Source organism: Corythoichthys intestinalis, chromosome 17 (assembly GCF_030265065.1).
Source record: "Corythoichthys intestinalis isolate RoL2023-P3 chromosome 17, ASM3026506v1, whole genome shotgun sequence".
In the NCBI taxonomy this organism is placed as follows: Eukaryota; Metazoa; Chordata; class Actinopteri; order Syngnathiformes; family Syngnathidae; genus Corythoichthys; species Corythoichthys intestinalis.
This window is the reverse complement of record NC_080411.1, coordinates 8,954,228-8,977,146: the sequence shown is the minus strand read 5'-3', so window position 1 is coordinate 8,977,146 and position 22,919 is coordinate 8,954,228. Positions and strand designations below refer to the sequence as shown.

General features: G+C 37.1%; 1 protein-coding gene across 1 annotated transcript; it reads left to right on the top strand.

Moving 5' to 3' along the window:
* The first annotated feature begins 1,273 nt into the window (after positions 1-1,273).
* On the top strand, positions 1,274-22,518 carry mpx (myeloid-specific peroxidase). Its single transcript, XM_057819480.1, has 15 exons — positions 1,274-1,440; positions 1,531-1,615; positions 4,980-5,155; positions 5,235-5,367; positions 8,386-8,515; positions 8,594-8,800; positions 10,661-11,021; positions 12,442-12,602; positions 12,664-12,922; positions 13,838-14,008; positions 14,103-14,340; positions 17,569-17,786; positions 17,894-17,940; positions 19,195-19,257; positions 22,120-22,518. The coding sequence occupies exons 1-14, from the start codon at positions 1,377-1,379 to the stop codon at positions 19,255-19,257; spliced, it is 2,313 nt and encodes a 770-aa protein (XP_057675463.1). The 5' UTR covers positions 1,274-1,376; the 3' UTR covers positions 22,120-22,518.
* The last annotated feature ends 401 nt before the right edge of the window (positions 22,519-22,919 follow it).

Sequence of the window (22,919 nt, the reverse complement as noted above, 5' to 3'; positions counted from 1 at the left end):
CTTGTAGTTCTTAAAAGAAAAATAATACAATTTATAGAAATTTTATATTAAAACCCTTCTTAATGTTTTCATTTTAATGAAATTTGTAAAATTTTCAATCAAAAAATAAACTAGTAGCCCGCCATTGTTGATGTCAATAATTACTTTCACAATGCTCATGGGTGGCTGAAGCCTATAAAATCAGTTGCACCCAAGCGCCAGCAGAGGGTGGCAAAACTCCATAAAACACAATTAACAAGTGGTGTTTCACTGTACCGTCATTTAAATCTGTCTGAGCGGGTAATCTGCGTTAATTGCGTCAAATATTTTAACGTGATTAATTTTAAAAAAGTAATTAACGCCCGTTAACGCAATAATTTTGACAGCCCTAATATATATATTAAAAAAAGGCAGGGCTGATATTTTTTTGCCAACTCCGCTACTTTGAAAATGACGTGATCGGACCCGATCGATCTAATAATTATTATACTACTGTTAAATATAGTAGTATATTATAATAATATTGCTAGAATTTTTTTAAAGAATTGTTTTGAATAACGTTGGAAAGGCAAAGTCAATGTTCTGAATCTGTTTACTTTCCATTCTTTTGCACTAGTAAATGCTATCAGCATTTAACCTCATTGTTTATTTGTGATTAATTATTGTTATTTAAATGATTATTTGTACTTTAATAAAGAATTTAAGTGTTCTGAAATAGTTTTGTGAATTAATAAGCGTCAACAAAAATTTCATTGCTAAATTAGTAAAAAAAAGAAAATTATCAGATTAGTAATTAATCGTAAAACTAGTCGGCTGACTAATCAGGAGAAAATTTGTCGTTTAGGACAGCCCTAGTGTACCAGAACATATTTCCCACACACCCTTCTCACCTTTTTTAACCCCTGACCCATTAAGAGGGCCCTTGGATATGTTCGCTTTAGGCCCCAAAATTGCCAAGTCCGCCACTGCGTATGTGCCACAGGTAAGTAACAGTTATTGTATCAATTTTTAGGGGATGCACAAGGCTTTAAAAGAAAAAAAAATCAATATTTGTTATATTATTTACTATTAATATACTTTTTGAGGTCATCTAAAACTATTTTATCAGGTTGTGTCAGAAGGAACAAGGAAAACGTGTTTATTTCCTGATACTGACCTGGCAGAGCAGTTCAAAGGGGCGAGGCTTGCGCATGGCACCAAATAAAAAGGGATGCATCACTCCAATGGCACAATTCACTTCTTCTGGCAGGTAATCCCGTTGCTTCTTGTATTATATCTCATTGTCTCCTTCGCTTGTCTTTTTGGAATTGTTATAGCTGCAGTAACTAGTACTTGCATACAATTAACAGTTTAAAACTGGGCGTATTGTTAATTGCTGTTTTGAATTGCTTTCAGAGATGCTTATTCCTTTCTTCTTCTTGCTGGGCATCTGCCTGGTGCCAGCACATTCGAACCCAACCGGTAATTGGAATTTTTTTTTTTACATTTCTACTGATTAATTGAAGGATATTTCAGATTTTTAATTTGATTTTTTTGTTGTTGTATTTGTAGAATATCTCGGTAGCGCTTTCCTTCAGCAATGTTTTGAGGAAGCCAAGATGATTGTTGATAATGCCTACACATACTCCAGAGCAGAGTAAGTTTGACTGCTTTCGTTTTTTTTTAATGTAGCAGTGGTATAATTTATGGAATTTCGGATTAGAAATTAGATTTGTTGTTGTTGCTGACAACCTAAAATAAATGTTTTTTGTCGATTCGATTTGTCGGGTTTTTGTGTATTCATCTAAATAAAAAGCTTGCGACTAATGCAGTATCATATTCATATTGAAATAATAGTGTTTTTGTCAAATGTGTAATAACAAACAAATTAACGTCTTATGAGGTTAAATAAATTCTGTACAATTTGCAATTTTCTGTCATGCATTCAACTTACAAATTGAAAAAAGCATACAAAATATATTTTTTTAAATTAAATAAGTTGCTTTTTTTTGTTATAAGAACACAAATAACTTCTAATTGAACAAAATAATAAGCCTTTTTATTTTACTAAAATGATACTTTTTAAGGGGTTGAACCTTATTTTAAGTGTGATGAGATCTATTGTGCTTACGTGAAAAATATTATTGATTAAAAAATACTAAATTGGATGATTAAATTCGAAACACACAGTTCCAAATTAGAAAATAATTAAAGGTAAAATATATATATATATATATATATATATATATATATATATATATATATATATATATATATTATGGCTGTCAAACGATTACAATTTTTAATCGAGTTAATTACAGCTTAAAAATTAATTAATCGTAATTAATCGCAATTAATCGCAATTCAAACCATCTATAAAATATGCCATATTTTTCTGTAAATTATTGTTGGAATGGAAAGATAAGACAAGATGGATATATACATTCAACATACGGTACATAAGGACTGTATTTGTTTATTATAACAATAAATCAACAAGATGGCATTAACATTTTTAACATTCTGTTAAAGTGATCCATGGATAAAATGTTATATTAAAACGCCTCTTAATGTTTTCGTTTTAATAAAATTTGTAAAAATTTTCAATCAAAAAGTAAACTAGTAGCCCTATTCTGTCCTCAATGTGTGTGAGTACACAAATTGACAGATAGCGAACATAAGTTCCAAAAAGAAATCAGATGGTGTGGCAAAGTTGCATGGGCTTTACTGAAGTCATCTCTTTTTGACAGGAGCACGTTTCTTGTATTTTTGTAAAACTGAAAATAACAGGGCAATGTGTCAATAACTTGCATAAATCACAAAATAACATAAAATGTACACACACGTGTCCATTTGAGCAGTAGCACTAGCCAATTAGCTCACAAGCATCTAACAATGTAACTGCATTTCACCATATCTGTGAACAAATTCAAATACACATCATCAATAACTATCTAATGCTCATGAATATAAACAAAGGAGGAATATAACTCACAAGCGATGCATGTATTAGACACAAACAGTGTGATGGGGCTATGAGAACTGCCACTGAATACTGGATGCGGACGTTAGCTGGTCTGAATAGCACTGTCTATTAGTGTGAGTTCACATCGACATATAATCACGTCAGAAAAGCGCGCCGAAACCCAAATAATCCGCTGCACTGAATCGCCAGCAGAGGGCGACATTACGCCACATAACATATGCAAGTCACACCCGAGCGCCAGCAGAGGGCGGAAAAACTCCATAAAACACAATTAACAAGTTGGCCTTTCACTGTACTGACATTCAAATCTGTCTGAGCGGGCATAGTGCGTTAATTGCGTCAAATATTTTAACGGGATTAATTTAAAAAATTAATTAACGCCCGTTAACGCGATAATTTTGACAGCCCTAATATATATATATATATATAATTGTTAAATAATAAAACATAAAAAGGAGGAATTTATTATTAATGGATTTCTTGTATATTTCCCCCCCCCAAAAATGTAATTTAATTTTTGTTAATGTTTTATTTTTGAAAAAAAAAAAAAAAAGTAATTCATTTTTATATTGTAATTATTTGTTTTTTTCTGTCCAAATCTTTTTTTTTTTTTTTTAAATTTCGATCAATTTAAAAAAAAAAAAATTCCTATTTTAATTTTCTATGTTTTCTTATTTCTTTTTATATACTATCACTTAACCTATTTTTTTAATTATTATTTATTTTTTATATATTACCCCCCAAAATTAAAATTTTTAATGTTTTAATTTGATGAAAAAAAAAAATGTCCTTAATTTATTTTTTATATATATTTTCCCCTAAAATTAAAATTTTAATGTTTTAATTTGATGGGGGAAAAATGGCCTTAATTTATTTTTTATATATATTTCCCCTAAAAAAATTAAAACTTTAATGTTTTATTTTTGAAAAAAATATTTTAATTAATCTTTTATATTCTACTTATTTTAGTTTTTTTAAATATATTTTTTTAATTTCTGTAATTTTTTATATTGATTTTATTTTTTAATTTTCTATTTTTTCTTATTTCTTTTTATTTGTTATTGTTTAACTTTAAAAAAAAAAAAAAAAAAACGGGTTTTCCTAATTTTAATTATATATTCAATTTAATTTTCTACATTTATTTATTTCCCTCTTATTATTATTATTATCTTCATGTACTTATGTATTCCCCAATGCTTTTTGATGTATACAGTACTTGTTAAATGTAAATTCAGGCATCAAGGGGTTAATGAAGTAATGTTGTGAAGTAATAAAGATGTTAACCCAGTTTCTGTATCGAATCAGGTCGAGTCAAATATAGTGAACAGGTTTTGGCTTTGTTAACAAACTTGCATGAATGGTTTTCATGTTACTGAAATATTTAACAATTTTGTGCAATCAGACTAATTAATGAATACCAATTTAATGCAATACATAGTAACCAACCTCTCAATGATATTGTAATGAATTTGTATTTCTTAAAAAAAAAAAAAAAAAACCTTCAACAAACCTTAATACAGAAACTAAATGTCTCGGACAGGGGGTGTTAAACCTGGAAGGGGCCCGCCAGGGGGTCCAATGCAACCCACGGGGTAGTAGCTCATTCGTACCGTACATCCAGAATCACATGCTTGTATTTTGACATTGACGCCGTAAAACCTTAGATTTGTGCGCTGTCGTTCGTTCATTCGCACCCACCCACTCAGAATGGGATTGACGTCTAGCGCCGTCAATGGCAGCCAATGATTTCACAAAGAAGTGACTGAAAATCAACAGGAAGTATCTGAAAATGACCTAAAATTGGCTTCCGTTGACAATGTTAGATGTCCAATTCAATTCAACTGGGAGGACTGGCTGTAAATACTCACATTTCAGTGCTATTGACAGTTAATTTATTTGCTGAAAAATCAACTTAGTCCGGCCCACATGAGGTCTGACTGCTATAATGTAGCCCACGAACCAAAATGAGTTTGACTCCCCTGGTCTAGGACATTTCCAGATAAATCAACCTGGTCTTCCTTGTTGTCCTTTCCAGAAGTCTGAGACGAGTGCGCAAGGACGTGGTGAAACCTCATGATGCTTTGCGTCTGATGAAGCAGCCTCGCGGAGAGACTCGCTCCTTTGTGAGGTCTGCAGACTACATGGCGCAGACCCTGCGCCTGGTGCAGGAGAGGGTGCACCGCATCCACAAACGCTCCCTGAACGCAACAGGTAATTTGCACACAACTTCACAGTTTTCTGGTGAACGAGTTGACCTTTGGGTTAATGTGTCCAATATATTTACTTGCAGATTTGCTCTCGGCGGAGGATCTGGAGAGGCTCAGCAAAATAACGGGATGTGCCGCTCAAGTCAGGCCTCCGCCTTGTAGTAGCACACAAAACCTGGACAAGTATCGCACTGCTACGAGCGTCTGCAACAATAAGTGAGCTTCTTAACTCTTTTTCTAATTCACAATGCATAAATTAAATGTTCTCAAATGTAGCGGAAAGAGGAGAGACCGTATTAAACTATTTTACAGTGGCCGTCGGTCAATTGTATGTCAGCTAAAGGTGGGAACCTCTGAATACGTTATGATTTGCGATACAAGGATCACAATAATGATTATCTAACAATATGGTGGTATAGCAATTATCCATATCTAAAATATTTTACGATACAAGTAATAAATAGGAAAACAAGCTCTTTCCATCCCTCTGTTGCAAATTGAATTGAGTTCACCACTAGTAGACGTCCTATTCATTTGAACTGGTTTATTCCCTGCCATCCCTCCCACTTCAAACAGATTGGACATCTATGGCAGTTAATGGCAGCAAATGAGTTAATTTTGGGGCATTTCAGGTCATTCGCTGTTGATTTTCTGTCACTGCTTGTTGATTTTGGGGAATTTCTGGGTTCCTTCCTGTTAATTTTGGGTTACAAATGCCCCAGATGAATAGGTAGTGTATGGAGATAGAATAGTGCCAAAAGAAGTGAGGTTGTAAAATGAAAATTATCCCTGTAAAAAGACCAATTTTAACTAAAAAACACTTGTATTTCCAAATTTTGCGTTGTAAAATAAACATGAAAAAAACTCGAAGGAATAAATTCTACAAGTTGTTTTATTCTGTTCGCAAGTATTTTTTTTTTTGTTTTGTTCTACAGGTGTTTTTTCTTCACTACGGGTTAAAAATTACCAATTACAAGTGCACAAGTTTTGTCACATTCTTGTCGAGTTTTATGAGCCAAAAAAGATACTCGTAACCTTTAAAAAAAAATAAATAAATAAATAAATAAATACCTGTAAAATGACTAATTTTAACTTGTAAAACAAAAAAAACAACTTGTATTTCCAAATTTTGCGTGAAGTTATAGTAATTTTGATAGTTTGTATATTGTGACTAAATATTGCCATCTTGTGTATTTGTTGAGCTAAACGAAATGTTTGAATAAGAGTATTATTTTGCATAGCTATTTTGATTGGGAATGCCAGTTCTCTTTGCAATGAGCGCTTTTCTTTTTGTGAACTTTTTTTTTTTTTTTTTGAGAGGTAGGAATATTTTTGTTGTGCTTTCACTAAATGATACTGTAGCGACTTAAATGTTCTTAACTGCCCAAGTGCATGATGGGAATTTGGGCAACCATGACTCACAGTGGTAGCTGCAAATGGTATATCTTCTCTGTGTTGTGTACAATACAGGGTGTTAAGATCATCTCCAGTCATTCTTCCCCACATCGCTTGCCACAATAGTTATAGTTGTTGTGGTACAAATGCAAAAGCTTATATCAATAAATAGCGCGGCTCCAATGAATACCTGTGTCCACTCCACTTGCTTGTCTCTGCCTCTTAGCTCTCAATAAACGTCAAACGGCGTCATTGTAGTCTGTTTGCGGCAATACGTGAGTGGGTCGTTCCGCGCATGCGTTAAATGCGTTAAATTTTTTAACGTGATTAACTTTAAAAATGATTTACCGCCCGTTAACGCGATAATTTTGACAGCCCTAATAATGCTACATTATGTGCTCGTTTATTTTTGGGAGTATTTTTTAATTTTTTTAATTTTACAGACGAAAACATTATCAATAAACGTCGACTAAAACTAGACGAAATTAGTCTTGAGTTTGCGTCACAAAAGCTGGACGAAGACAAACACATTTTGAGATGACTAAAATATGACTAAGACCAGACATGTCCAAAGTCCGGCCCGGGGGCCAAATGCGGCCCGTGGTCAAATTTCATCCGGCCCCCAGCCTCTGTCATAAAATCAATAACATCTGGCCCGCACACAGACCTAATAAATTGGTCAGCAGTACTGCAGCCAGCATATGAAGTAGCTTACACACGAAATGCTGCTCCTCATTTACCCACTAAAAGGCAGCAGCACTTTAACCCTTTATTGCCAAATGTATCACATTTGATAAACTTAAAATTTCATGATTTTGAGACTAATTTAGAACGTTGACATTTCTTTTTGAAAAAAAAAAAAAGATGTATGCAAGTCAACACATGCATCTGCAGTTTACATGGGAAAAAAACATGATTTAGCATTGGTTGTACTGTTGATATTAGAACACTTATTACACATATTCATTTTGACTTTTCTTTTTACAAATTTGAAAAATAGGTTTCATGAAGACCTTATTTTTTCACATTTTGGGATTCTCTGATAATTGTATCATGTTGCAGGTATTTAAGGGGTAAGCAACATTACTCCGTGTGACCCATTACTTCCATTTTCTAAAATGGCGACAATCAACAAAAAAAAAAGAAAAGAAAGTTGACTGTGACAGCCGACGCTTCAAGGATAGGTGGAAATTGGACTATTTCTTCACTAAAATACGCAACAACTGTGTCTTGCCTCATTTGCAAAGACAGTCGCTGTTTTTAAAGATTTCAATGTGAGGCGATATTACCAAACAAGACATGCTGACATGTACGACAAGATTACAGGGAAGATACACAGCGAGAAATTGAAGCAACTTGAAGCTAGTTTAATTTCACAGTAGTAGTATTTCGCAAGAGCCCGAGAGTCAAAAGAGAATCCCGCAAAGGCTAGTTGCGAGAGTGTTGAAATTATTCATTAAAAAAAATAATAAAGCAAATGTAACACACTGAATGGCTAGCTAAATTTTGCTTAAATATATTGGTCTACGTAAAGGACATGAGCCGAGGTCGGCCCCCCACATTTTTAACACGCCAAATCTGGCCCCCTTTGCAAAAAGTCTGAACACCCCTGACTAAGACTAATAAGCATTATCTTTCAAAACAACACTGGTATCACGATATATCAGCATTTCGATATTTTGTCACACCCTTAATGTCAACTGGTGAAGAAAACCTGAAAACCACTAAAGTGTTGAAACGACACTGTTGTTTGTGTAACAAGTTGAGCCATACATAACCGTACACTTCCTTTGGAGTTTCTCAAGCAAGGGTTTCTAAACAGAAATGTTTGCTTTGTAGAGAAAACCCCCGCCTGGGAGCGTCCAACACGCCCTTCACCCGTTGGCTTCCTGCGGAATACGACGACGGCATCTCTGTACCTAAAGGATGGCACACCAACCGAACGTTCAGAAACTTCCTGCTTCCTCTGGTACTTGCTTGGAAACTGTAACTTCGTTCGTACCGGATGAGCTGAACTAAAAAACACTCGCCCATCTTTCCCCATCAGGTCCGTCAGGTGTCGAATAATATCCTGAGCACGACGGACGCGGGGGTGGTCAGCGACAGAGAATTTTCGCACATGGTGACGTTGTATGGCCAGTGGAACGACCACGACCTGACCTTCACGCCCTTTTCACCCAGCATTCGCTCATTCAGCAATGGAGTCGACTGCGAGGAGAGTTGCGAGCGCACCGAGCCGTGCATCCCCATCGCGGTCAGTCCCTTGAATGCAAATAGCGTGACCAAAAATGAAATAATTGCACTCAAAAAAATGAATCAGGCAGGTTGTAAAGTTTACTAAAAGACAGCAATAAACCATCATGTTTCCAAGGTAAGCATGATTGAATCATGCAGTCTCTACATAAACATGAACAGTGAATGAGGAGCTTGATTAGATATTGTTGATGCAACATAATGTTAATGTGTCTTTCCAACTAATTGCAATAGTCTCGTGATTTCTCGCGAGATTTAAAAGTAGGATTGCCAACTCCCTGAAAAAGTAAGGGACACCTCATTGGTACAGTCACCATTGAATTATTATTTTGTATGTGAAAAGAGATTTTTTATTAGATGGGACTTTGAAAGGCAAAGGCCCAGCTAGTAAAATTCCTCAACTTTATTTTTATTTCTTTCTTTCATAATCTTATTATCCACATTTTTTCGGCGCAGTGGAGACTCCAAACCGTTTAACCGTCCGGCACCGTTTAAATATCAAAATGACCGGAATTCCATTCATTTTAATGACAGGAAAACATAGGTGGTTGTGATTTTTGACCACTTACCATTACAGCCCATTGACATTGAAGTGGCGCCTAAGTAAGTCAATACCACCGACAGCTATGTACGTCCATGCCATTGACTATCATGAATGTCGCTACTATTGATGCCAATGTACTGGATTCCATTGAGGCATATATAAATTGATGCCATTGACGGTCATTTAGGTTAAAATTAGGGCTGTCAAACGATTAAAATCTTTAATCGAGTTAATCACAGCTTAGAAATTAATTCATCGTAATTAATCGCAATTCAAACCATCTCTAAAATATGCCATATGTTTCCGTAAATTATTGTTGGAATGGAAAGATAAGACAAGACGGATATATACATTCAACATACTGTACACAGGTACTGTATTTGTTTATTATAACAATAAATCCACAAGACTGCATTAACATTATTAACATTCTTTCTGTGAAAGGGATCCACGGATAGATTTTTAAAGGATAAATGTGAGTTTGTATATTGTGACTAAATATTGCCATCTAGAGTATGTTTTGAGCTTTCAGTAAATGTTAATGTCGTGACAAAACTGTTCTGCCCAGATGGATGATGGGAAGTGGGTAACCATGACTGTGTGTGGCGGCTGCAAATAATATATCTTCTCTGTGTTGTGTACAATGCAGGGTGTTAAGAAAAAGATCAACTCCTGTCATTCTTCCCCACGTTGCTCGCCTCAATAGTTATAATTGTTGTGGAAGAGATGTCAAAGCTTTACGCAATTAAAAGCACGGTCCAAATGAATGCCTGTATCCACTCCACTCACCTGTCACTGCTTCTTAGCTCTGTATGTATGTAGAACGTCGCCATTGTAGTCTGTTTGCGGCAATGCGTGAGTGGGTCGTTCCATGCATCCGTTAAATATTTTAATTAAATAATTAAATAAATTAATTACCGCCTGTTAACGCGATAAATTTGACAGCCCTAGTTGTGCCTTATGTTGGCTCAACATGTGTGCTTTATGTTAAAAGAACACAATTGCTAAATACTGAAGGAAAGCAATTTAATCAGGTGCAAATTATGTATTTCTTTAATGTCGGTTCAACATGTATTTTGGGGTGAACATGAGTGCCTTATGTTGGCTTAACAAGAGTGCTTTATGTTCGCGCAACATGAGTGCCTAATATTGGCTAGACATGTGTGCTTTATGTTAAAAGGACACAATTGCTAAATGCTGAAGGAAAGCAATATTATCAGGTGCAAATTCTTTCCATAAATTTTTTTTTTGTCAGTTCAACACCCCATTTTTTTGAGTGTGGATACATCGATCATTCGGTATCTGTTTCCTCTACAGATTCCGCCCGGCGACCCACGCTTGCCGACCGGGCCGGATAGCTGCATCCCTTCGTTCAGATCCGCCCCCGCGTGCGGGACGGGATTCTCGGCCTACAACTTTGGAGGAGAACCCAACAAGCGGGAGCAGATCAACGCTTTGACCGCCTTCCTGGACTTGGGTCAGGTGTACGGCTCCGAGACTAAGCTCGCCCTGAGCCTCCGCGACCTCGACAGCGACGGCCTTATGCGTACCAATACCGAGTTTCGCGACAACGGACGGGAGCTGCTGCCCTTCAGCCCTTTGAAAGCTGAAATGTGCGCCACCCGTGGGAGGGTTACCAATGACCCCAACGCCACTGAGGTTCCCTGTTTCATTGCAGGTCAGTCACCTTGAAAATAGCTTGTAGGTCAATAGAAGTTCTGGTTTTCGCCTCGTGGCATAGCAGTTTAGCAGCACGGTAGAGTTCATAGTAGGGTTGCCAACAGTCCCGGATTGCACCTACTTCATAGTGACGTTCTGGGTTGCAGTTAGGGTTGTTCCGATCATGTTTTTTTTGCTCCCGATCCGATCCCGATCGTTTTGGTTTGAGTATGTGCCGATCCCGATATTTCCCGATCCGATAGCTTTTTTCTGCTCCCGATTCAATTCCAATCATTCCCGATCATATACATTTTGCCAATGCATTAAGATAAAAATGAATAAAACTCGGACGAATATATACATTCAACATACAGTACATAAGTACTGTATTTGTTTATTATGACAATAAATCCTCAAGATGGCATTTACATTATTAACATTCTTTCTGTGAGAGGGATCCACGGATAGAAAGACTTGTGACTGTATATTGTGACTAAATATTGCCATCTAGTGTATTTGTTGAGCTTTCAGTAAATGATACTGTGGCCATGCCCCAATGCATGATGGGAAGTGGAACCATGATGGGAAGTAAAACCATGACTGTGCGTCGTGCTACCAATGGATATATCTTCTCTGCTTTGGGAAATAACTTAACGTGTTATGGCAAAGATCAATTGCCACCTTGCTTCCCACATTGCTTCCCATGATATCTCTAATTTTGCGCTGTCTTAAATCTCTCTATATAAGTAAAACGGCGTCATTACAGATTGAGCACGACAATGAGTGAGAGGGTCGTGCAACGTACATATTAACTGTGTGAAATATTTAATCGTGACACATTTTATAATAACATAATTGCCGCCGTTATTGGGATGTTTTTGATAACCCTACCCTAAGACTAAATTAAAGACTCTTGACGAGTGTAACATGTCTGTAACGTTAAATACAATTAGAAAACGATTTAATTAAAATATATATATATTTAAAAAAGGCATGGCCGATATTTTTTTGCCGATTCCGATACTTTGAAAATGACGTGATCGGACCCGATCAATCGGAATGACATCTCTAGTGTCATGTCATAATTGTGACAGTTTTATGGCAGTCTGATGACGCCGATGTCAAATAAAGTGTTATCTATTATCCCAAATAAATCAACAAATGAGCCACTGTTGACTATAAGCCGCAGGATTCAAAATCCAGGGGAAAAAGTAGCGGTTTATAGTCCAAAAATTATGGTACATTATTGTCGTGTACAGTACTTCTTTTCGGAAAGAGAACAAAGGCTTGAAGTCTGTTTGAAAGATTTGCGGTCTCCCTTTGACGCGATCTGACTGCAAGAGCAAATGTATGTGAAAAGTTTGGTCTTCTCTCGTGCTTTGAACGAGTTTTTATCTTGTTGTTGCAAACTTGCATCTCAAGGATTTGATACCTTCCAGGTGACGGCCGTGTGGATGAGAACGTGGCTCTGACCTCCATTCACACTTTGTTCTTGCGTGAACACAACCGTCTAGCCCGTGGGCTGAAAAGACTAAATCCTCAATGGGACAGTGAGACACTGTATCAGGAAGCTCGCAAGATCATGGGAGCATACTCACAGGTCAGACTGCGTCATCACGTTTCGTCAAAGCGTGAATCTTTAACTCTTCCTTGTGTTTTAGGTGTTTGCAATCCGCGACTACCTGCCGCACATAGTGGGTGACGAAGCCATGCGCAGGTTCCTAGGACCTTACCCCGGCTACAACCCTAAGGTGGACCCCAGGATCTCCAATGTTTTTGCCACAGCAGCCTACCGCTTTGCTCACTTGGCCATCCAACCCGCCTTATCCCGCCTGAACGCCAACTACAGAGAGACCAGTCAGTTCCCTAGCGTCCCGTTGTTCAAAGCCTTCTTCACTCCATGGAGAATCGTTTTTGAAGGTGAGCTGCACTCAAATTAGAATTCCACAAAGACCATCAAATATTACACGCAAGTCAGTGGAAAATTTAAATCACTTCAAATGCCCCAAAGGGCATTTTCAATTTTAGACTGAAAACTATTCAGGAATGTTGCGAAAATGCAAAGGTAAACAACGAGTAGCATGCACTTGACAGGAAAAAGGGGCTTTAAACTGGTGGTTAGCCTCAAGTTGTTAGCTTTGGCTAATCCAATTGTGATTTATGTCTATATTTGTGGTATTTCCTTTAGAGGTGCAACAATGAATCGATTAATCGACAACTATTCTATAAACAAATTAATCCACAACTTTTTGGATAACCGATTAATCATTAAGGACCTTCTTCAACTTAAACTTGTCTAAATTCTTGAAATTATAACATATATATTGGGGCTGGGCGATATGGCCTTAAGCACGCATCGCGGTAAATTGAGCAGATTTACCTCGATAACGATAAATGACGATAAATTCGCCCAAGCGGACTGTTATATTATTTTATTTTATAAATATTTTAACGTGATTAATTTTAAAAAATTAATTACCGCCCGCTAACGCGATAATTTTAGATCAGCACAGTACTGTAGTATTCTGTGCAAAGCGTAAATTTCAACACAAGCTAATGGGTCCTGTGAAAAATAATAAAAACTTGGCATTTTCATGAATTTATAAAACCCTGCCGGACGCGCCAAACAGGATGTGAAAAGTGGACATGTCCGGCAAAGAGGACGTTTGATCACCCTCGTGATCATGATATTTACCCGAAACCTGCTTGCTTGCCAACAGTTTTTTTTTTTTTTTAATAGAACAAATTGCTTCTCAGTATTCAAAATTAACTGATGTAATGACAACCAATCTTATCGTGCCAGTGTATCTGTACACCTCTTGTTTTGTCCTCCAGGTGGGATTGACTCCCTGCTGCGTGGTTTGGTGGGCCGTCCTGCTAAATTGAACACTCAGGACAACATGATGGTAGACGCTCTGAGAGAAAGGCTCTTCCAGTTCGTGCAGCACCTGGCTCTGGACTTGGCATCCCTGAACATGCAAAGGGGGCGTGACCACGGTTTGCCTGGTAGGTCACATCTTGACTCCTAGTACATTAGCATCACCCCTTAATGATAATCTCACATGACTTCTCCCTCACGCCCTCTCGTTTTCTGTACTAGGTTACAATGCTTGGCGAAAATTCTGTAACCTGTCCGAGCCCCAAAACCAGGCAGAGCTCGCGCGAGTGCTGAACAACAGCGATCTGGCTAGGAGGCTGCTGCAACTCTATGGCACACCCGACAATATCGACATTTGGCTAGGGGGCGTGGCTGAGCCCTTTGTCCGCGGAGGCCGCGTGGGACCTCTGTTTGCCTGCCTCATAGCCGTTCAGTTTAAGAACATCCGCCAGGGTGACAGGTTAGCCTCACATACCCACAGATAGACAGACACTTGTTGACAGTGGTATGAAAAGGGATCTGAACCTTTTGGAATTTCTCACATTTCTGCATAAAATCCCCATCAAATGTGATCTTTGTCAAAATCACACAGATGAAAAAACAGTGTCTGTTTAACTAAAACTAGGGTTGTTCCGATCATGTTTTTTTGCTCCCGATCCGATCCCGATTGTTTTAGTTTGAGTATCTGCCGATCCCGATATATCCCGATCCGATTGCTTTTTTTTGCTCCCGATTCAATTCCAATCATTCCCGATAATTTTTCCCGATCATATACAATTTGGCAATGCATTAAGAAAAAAATGAATAAAACTTGGACGAATATATCCATTCAACATACAGTACATAAGTACTGTATTTGTTTATTATGAAAATAAATCCTCAAGATGGCATTTACATTATTAACATTCTTTCTGTGAGAGGGATGCACGGTTAGAAAGACTTGTGACTTTGTATATTGTGACTAAATATTGCCATCTAGTGTATTTGTTGAGCTTTCAGTAAATGATACTGCAGGCCATGCCCCATGACTGTGCGTCGTGCTACCAATGGATATATTGCTTCCTATGATAATTCTAATCATTGGGAGAGTGCCAAAATTCACGCTACTCATTTTGCGCTGCCTTTTATCTCTCTATATAGGTAAAACGACGTCATTACAGATTGAGCTCGACAATGAGTGAGAGGGTCGTGCAGCGCATATATTAATAGCATTAAATATTTTAACGTGACACATTTTTTGATAAATTAATTGCCGCCGTTATCGGGATATCGATTGATAACCCTACCTTAAACCTAAACTAAAGGTTTAAGGATGAGTGTAACATTATGTCTGTAACGTTAAATACAATTAGAAAACGATTTAGTTAAAATATTGAAAAAAGGCATGTCCGATATTTTTTTGCCAATTCCGATACTTTGAAAATGACATGATTGGACATCTCTAACTAAAACCACCCAAACATTTGTAGGTTTCCTTATTTTAATGAGGATAGTTTGACTTGGCCACTCCGGAATGTGTATTTTGTTTTTCTGAAACCATTCTGAAGTTGATATACTTCTGTGTTTTGGATCATTGTCTTGTCGCAGCATCCATCCTCTTTTCAGCTTCAAATATCTGACAGACGGCCTCAGGTTTTCCTGTAAATATCCTGATAAACTTTTGAATTCATTCTTCCACTAATGATTGCAAGTTGTCCATGGCCTGAGGCAGCAAAACAGCCCCAAATCATGATGCTCCCTCCACCATGCTTCACGGTCGGGATGACGTGTTGATGTTGGTGAGCTGTTCCATTTATCCTCATACATGACAATGTGTGTTACTCCCAAGCAATTCAACTGTGGTTTCATTAGTCCACAAAATATTTTGCCAAAACTTCTGTGGAGTGTCACAGGGGCCTTTTTGCAAACATTAAACGAGCAACAATGTTTGTTTTTTTTAGACAGCAGTAGCTTCCTCCATGGAGTCCTCCCATGAAAACCATTCTTGGCCATAGTTTTACCGATTGTTGATGTGTGCGCATTGGTATTGAATTGTGCCAGTGATTTCTGTAAGTCTTTAGCAGGCACTCTAGGGTTCTTTTTTACCCTCTCTGGGTATTCTGCGCTGAGCTCTTTGGTGGACGGCCACTCCTTGGGAGAGAATCAACAGTGCCAAACTCTCAGTTTGTTGACAACTGCTCTGACTGTCGATTGATGAACAGGTTTTCATATTTTAATGAGGATAGCATGCAAACAGTGACAGAAGGGGGTAAAATAAGTAAGTGAACCCTCTGCCTAAGGAGACTTAAAGAGCAGTTGAAACCAATTTTTACCAAACATTTTAAGTCAGGTGTGCGCCCAATCACTGATGAGTGGTTTAAAGCTGCCCTGCCCACTATAAAACACACACCTGCTAAGAATTGTCTTGATGAGAAGCATTTTCTGATGTGCATCATAGCTCGGTCAAAAGAGCTGTCTGAAGACCTGTGATCAAGGGATTGTTGACTAAGCTGGAAAAGGATACAAAACAATCTCGAAAAGTCTGGATGTTCATCAGTTTATAGAGAAGTAGTCTACAAATGGAGAGAGTTTAGCACTGTTGCTTCTCTCCCAAGGAGTGGCCATCCACCAAACATGATGCCAAGAGTTCAGCGCAGAATACTCAGAGAGGTAAGAAAATAACCCTAGAGTGTCTGCTAAAGACTTACAGAAATCACTGGCACAGTCCAATATCTCTGTGCACACACCTATCACCTATTTGTAAAGCTATGGCCAAGAATGGTGTTCAAGGGAGGACTCCACGGAGGAAGCCACTGCTGTCTAAAAAAACATTGTTTGTCGTTTAACGTTCGCAAAAAGGCACTTCAACACTCCACAGAAGTTTTGGCAAAATATTTTGTAGACTGATGAAACCAAAGTTGAATTGTTTGGGAGTAACACACAAAATCATGTGTGCAGCTCACCAACATCAACACCTCATCCCCACTGTGAAGCATGGTGGAGGGAGCATCATGATTTGGGGCTGTTTTGCTACTACAGGGCCTGGACAACTTGCAATCATTAATGCAAGAATGTATTCAAAAGTTTAACAGGATGTTTTGCAGGAAAACCTGAGGCAGTCTGTCAGACAGTTGAAGCTAAAAAGAGGATGGATGCTGCAACAAGACAATGATTTAAAACACAGACGTAAATCAACTTCAGAATGGTTTCAGAAGAACAAAATACACATTCTGGAGTGGCCAAGTCAAAGTCCAGACTTGAACCCCATTGAGATGCTGTGGCATGACCTAAAGACAGTGATTCATGCTAGACATCCCAGGAATCTGACTGAACTATAGCAGTTTTGTAGAGAGGAATGGGCCAAGATTAGTCCTAATCGATGTGCCGAACTGATCTGCAGCTTTAGGAAGCATCTGGTTGGAGTTATTGCTGCCAAAGGGTGAGCCACAAAATATTTAATGTGATGGTTCACATATTTATTTTTCCTCCTTCTGTCATTGTTTGCATGCTATCCTCATTGAAATATGAAAACCTATAAATATTTGTGTTGTTTTAGTTAAAGCAGACACTGTTTTTTCATCTGTGAGATTTTGACAAAGATGGATCACAAATGATGGTGATTTTAGGCAAAAACGTGAGAAACTCCAAAAGGTTCAGATACTTTTTCATACGACTGTAACTAATGAAACTATTGGCAAAATGTATATAGGCTGTGGTACGAGAACCCAGGCGTCTTCTCGGTGAGGCAAAGAGCCGCCTTGAACACCGCCACCCTCTCCAGAATCATCTGCGACAACACAGGCATCACGACTATCCCCAGAGACACCTTCAGCCTCATTTCAAGGAGAAACCCGCTAGTACGTTGCAACAGTGTGCGAAGCCTTGACCTGTCGCCATGGAGAGAGAGGAGCTGTACAGATTTCTTAGGTGGGACCATTAGTATTGCGCTTAGTTCAAACAAATTTGACATTTGAATTCTTTTTACGAATAAAGTATGAATGTAGGCACATAATATGTGACGGTTAATTTTCCAGAAAACGGTTCCTGCCCCGATCTCCCACCGGATGATGAAGATGTCGAAGTGAGTGATCCTCTTTCTTAAAAGGACAGATAACACTTTTATCCAAAAAAATCTTGTTTAGTAAATTGAAAGAAACACTTTATCTGATGTGTAAGTAGTTAGAGAAAAAATAAATTGGCGGAAAACACTCAGGTGACTTGAAGTTCCGCTCTGAGAACCCCAATTTGGCCAACTTTCAAAATTGTCTGATATGCATGTTTGATACATCATTGGAAAGCTTAAAATTTCAATTTTCTGGGGGGGAAAATTTAAAACAAATTTAAACAATGAAACCCTATTTGGAGGTGAGAGCATGAAAGAGCAGAATTAAAAGACCATGACTTTAACGAGATATTATCGCGTACTTACCTTGTACTTACTCCATGTAGCATACATCACTGAGTGTCAAGACACAGCTGGATTTTTGGGGGATTTTATGGGTGAAACATGGTAATATAACAAGGGTCGCGATGCAGAAATCGCAGACATCAAGGAGTGGTCGAGATTTTCTTTTTCGTATATTTACCCTTTTAAACGTTGTTTTTCAATTTTTCTTTGTTTGGATCGATTATTTATCATCTAACATATCGGAGAAAATGCGACAATAACAAAAAAAACAACAACAATTTAGCGATAGTTATGAGGTAGATATCCGTGACTTTTTTGCAGACACCATTTTTTTCATTGTGACGTAATTTGTTTAAAAGTTCAAAATATGCGAGTTAATAATTTTTTAAAGTTTTTTTGTTTTTGTTTTTTTTTTTTAAACGAAATATTAGACATCAAATAATGATTCTAAGCTAAAAATAAGAGACATTTTGAATAATATAATTAATTACCTTAGTTTTATGGCTGGGTTGAAACAAAAGCGGTTGCGCAAAGTCTGTAAACGGGGGTCTCCAGGGTAAAACGGACAAATTAAAAATAGTTCGGGGGCTTAATGCGCCATGAATCTGCTATGGCAGCATATACCGTAGACATATTGTTCTATCAAACACAACAGTTCTTTTGGCTTAAAAATACAGCAGTTTATTTTAAAGAGGAGTGCAAGAGCAAAAACTGCTTTTTCAGTCTTGTCTGTGTTTTCCGCCATATATAAAAGCCAGTCTATTCGTGCTTATGTCTATAAGAAATTTGCCGTTCGCATCCTTAACTATTTTAAACACCCATCAGGTCATTTATACTAGGTGTTGTCTGTCCCTTTAAACCACTAGATGCAAATGGTTTTCACTTGCTAGTTAGTTCAGTATTAACATTTTTTTCTCTCTCTTGCAGCCCATATTGCGAAATGTGGAGCCTCTGCCAACTGAGGAGCCTTTGCCACCTGAAAATGCTTAAGTAGTTACCACACCAACTATAACACGAACACAAACACTTAATTTACAACTCTTTGGCTGCCATTGACTGATCAGAGATTCCCTTCCCAATGGATTGGTCATCCATCACTGTCAATGGCAGTGAAACATGATAATTCAATGCTAGGTACCCGTAATTTTCGGACTATAAGCCGCTACTTTTTTCCTTCATTTTGAATCCTGCCATTTATAGTCCAGTGCGGCTTATTTGTTGATTTACCGTATTGGCCCGAATATAAGACGGCCCTAATTATAAGACGAACCCCTCTTTTTCAAGACTCAAGTTTGAAAAAAGACTTTTTAAACACCACATTAATTTTTATACAGAAAATAATTACAGTACATCCGAAACAAATGATTATAACAATGTATTTGAGAGAAAAGGCATGTTATTTTGCCTCATTCAATCTTAACATCTGAACATTTAAATAATAAATAATAATAAAGTAGAGCTGTCAAAATTATCGCGTTAATGGGCGGTAATTAATTTTTTAAATTAATCACGTTAAAATATTTGACGCATTTAACGCACATGCCCCGTTTAAACAGATTAAAATGACAGCACAGTGTAATGTCCACTTGTTACTTGTGTTTTTTGGTGTTTTGTCGCCCTCTGCTGGCGCTTGGGTGCGACTGATTTTATGGGTTTCAGCACCAAGAGTATTGTGTAATTATTGACATCAACAAAGGCGAGCAACTAGTTTATTTTTTGATTGAAATTTTTACAAATTTTATTAAAATGAAAACATTAAGAGGGGTTTTAATTAGGGCTGTCAAAATTATCGCATTAACGGGCGGTAACAAATTTTTTAAATTAATCACGTTAAAATATTTGACGCAATTAACACACATGCCCCTCTCAAACAGACTAAAATGACAGTACCGTGTAATGTCCGCTTGTTACTTGTTTTTTGGTGTTTGGCGCCCTCTGCTGGCGTTTGGGTCCAACTGATTTTATGGGTTAGTACCATGAGTGAGCATGGTGTAATTATTGACATCAACAATGGCGGGCTACTAGTATATTTTTTTATTGAAAATTTTACTAATTTTATCAAAACGAAAACATTAAGAGGGGTTTTAATATAAAATTTCTATAACTTGTACGAACATTTATCTTTTAAGAATGACAAGTCTTTCTATCAATGGATCGCTTTAACAGAATGTTAATAATGTTAATGCCATCTTGTTGATTTACTGTTATAATAAAGAAATACAGTACTTATGTACCGTATGTTGAATGTATATATCCATCTTGTGTCTTATCTTTCCATTCCAGCAATAATTTACAGAAAAATATGGCATATTTTATAGATGGTTTGAATTGCGATTAATTACGATTAATTAATTTTTAAGCTGTAACTAACTCGTTTGACTGCCCTAACTGAAACTGAAACAATCGGCATTTTTGGCAAAAATAAAGTCACTACGTAGCAGTCTTGTACTTTTACCCTTATCAATTAAAAGTAGTTTCCCAAAAAATGGACTCAAGTACAAGTAAAAAAGTATTTGGTGAAAAGAATACTCAAGTAATGAGTAATATTGTGAGTAACTGTTTTCATTTTTGTTTGATAATCAGTGTTATTTTTTTTAAGTTAGCTTGTTATCTGTATGAACTGATGTTATAATGGTACTGTACAATGTCAATAACCCATTACATAACCACATTAAGCCAAAAAAATACAAAAAAATGTTGAATTCCGCCACGAGAAAAAAAGATGACAGCAATGAAGCATTATTTGTCCAAAGAGCATGAGTGCCCTCTAGTGGAGAAAATAGTACCTTGTTTCAATAGTGAATAGTTCCTTCACAGTTACTATTACAAATCAAAAGCATCATAACGCCGGTTTTCCGTGGTCAATCGGCGCCAAATAAAACTGGGAGAGAGTTTTAATCCACGCTTTAGAGTCATGTTGAGGGCAGCAAATACTTCATTTTTTACGGTGCTTTAAAGACGATTGAACAGGCTGGCGTGATCATAGAACGGCAAGCTTGCGTCTGATCGGTGCAATGGAGTCATGTTATTATTGTTGTAAAATTAATCCATTTAATATAATTCAAATGTATTTATTTAAATTTATTCGTTCCCCCGCTGCTAAAAATATATATTGGCCCAAATATAAGACGGTGTTTTTTTGCATTGAAATTAGACCGAAAAAGAGGGGGTCGTCTTATATTCGCGTCTAGAAGTTATTCCCATACACGACACTAGATGGCGCCAGATATCATTGAAGCGATGTTCTGTCATGACAGATCTCAGCTACTCTCAAGTTTAACCAGTTTGCATTATTTTATTGCAATGTTTTTCCTTATTCAGATTTGTTTCAAGACTACAGTTACAGTTAGACCTCATTTTCATGGTTAATGCAGTTTTTGCAATTTTGTTGTTTTATCACAATAGATTGGTCTATTTACATTTCAAAAACCAGAAGCCATTCATTTACGAATGTGATTGCCCATTTACATATTTAAATGTTCAGATATTAAGATTTGAATGAGGCAAAATAACATGCTTTTTTTCTCAAATATATTGTTATAATCATTTGTTTCGGATGTACTGTAATTATTGTCTGTATAAAAATTAATTTGGTGTTCAAAAAATCTTTTTTCAAACTTGAGTCTTGAAAAAGAAGGGGTCGTCTCATAATCAGGGCCGTCTTATATTCGGGCCAATACAGTAAATAAAATCTTAGAAACACAACACATACACGCGCACCTAGTGTCACTCTAAAAAAAATTTCAGAAATTGAGAACCCTGCTATATTGACAGAAAATGTACACAACGGCATTACCTGCTGGACTAAGTAGAGCCCCGCATGAAGCCTCATTTTGTCCCTTGTGCCCACAGATACCAGACTTGGTTTGAATGAAGAGCCTCAACCATTCATCATCAGTGTCAGCCTGCACTCATCGTCCAATTGTGCCAGTTCAATCAAGTACCTTCTTCAGATTATCACCGCCTTTATCCACGCTCACAAAGTCGACGTTCAGTTCTGTCACTTTTGTCCAGCCGACTGACACCAGCCCTTTTTTTTGCTGTCGGTCCTCGGCACACTGCACTTGCGGCTACCAAGAATGGCATTATATTTGTTAAACGTGTTCTCATTTCTGTTACAACATGCAATTTGTCTTATTTTTTGTTTGTATTTTGATGATTATTTATGTAATAATGACGTGCCGGAATGCTTTTTTATAATTCTTTTCATCTGTTTCTGTTCTGTGCTCAATAAAAACCACTGAAAACTCACAGCTGCGGCCAAGAGAGTTTAATTTCAGGAAATTAAGACAGATTTTATGTGCTCTTAAAATCAAACACATGAGACAATGTTAGGGGCAGTAAAATATGCATGACACATGGATTTATTTTATATTGTACCACAAAAAGCGTGTGTAAATTCGTCAAAAGATGATAAGACTGAATTTTGAATTATGCAATGATGTTTAGTGTCCTTTAGATGGTGCTGTTTTTCCTATTTCCCCCTTTCATACTTTAATGCAAAGCAGTCTTGCTAATTTTTTCAAAGTGGAACGTTCACTCGTAAGTGGAATTTTGTTATTCCCATAGACATCCAATCATGTGTTTTTTTTTTTAATCCTACTGTGAATTTAAGAGTCGTCCAATCCTTTTTAACTGGAATTGTTGGCAGC

What these genes read in the sequence shown, in the direction of transcription:
- mpx (XM_057819480.1), top strand. Translation starts at nt 1,377, where the DNA reads ATGCTTATTCCTTTCTTCTTCTTGCTGGGCATCTGCCTGGTGCCAGCA. An exon ending in TCATGGGAGCATACTCACAG is followed by an intron (nt 12,603 to 12,663) that starts GTCAGACTGCGT and finishes CTTGTGTTTTAG; the next exon opens with GTGTTTGCAATCCGCGACTA. An exon ending in AACATCCGCCAGGGTGACAG is followed by an intron (nt 14,341 to 17,568) that starts GTTAGCCTCACA and finishes AAATGTATATAG; the next exon opens with GCTGTGGTACGAGAACCCAG.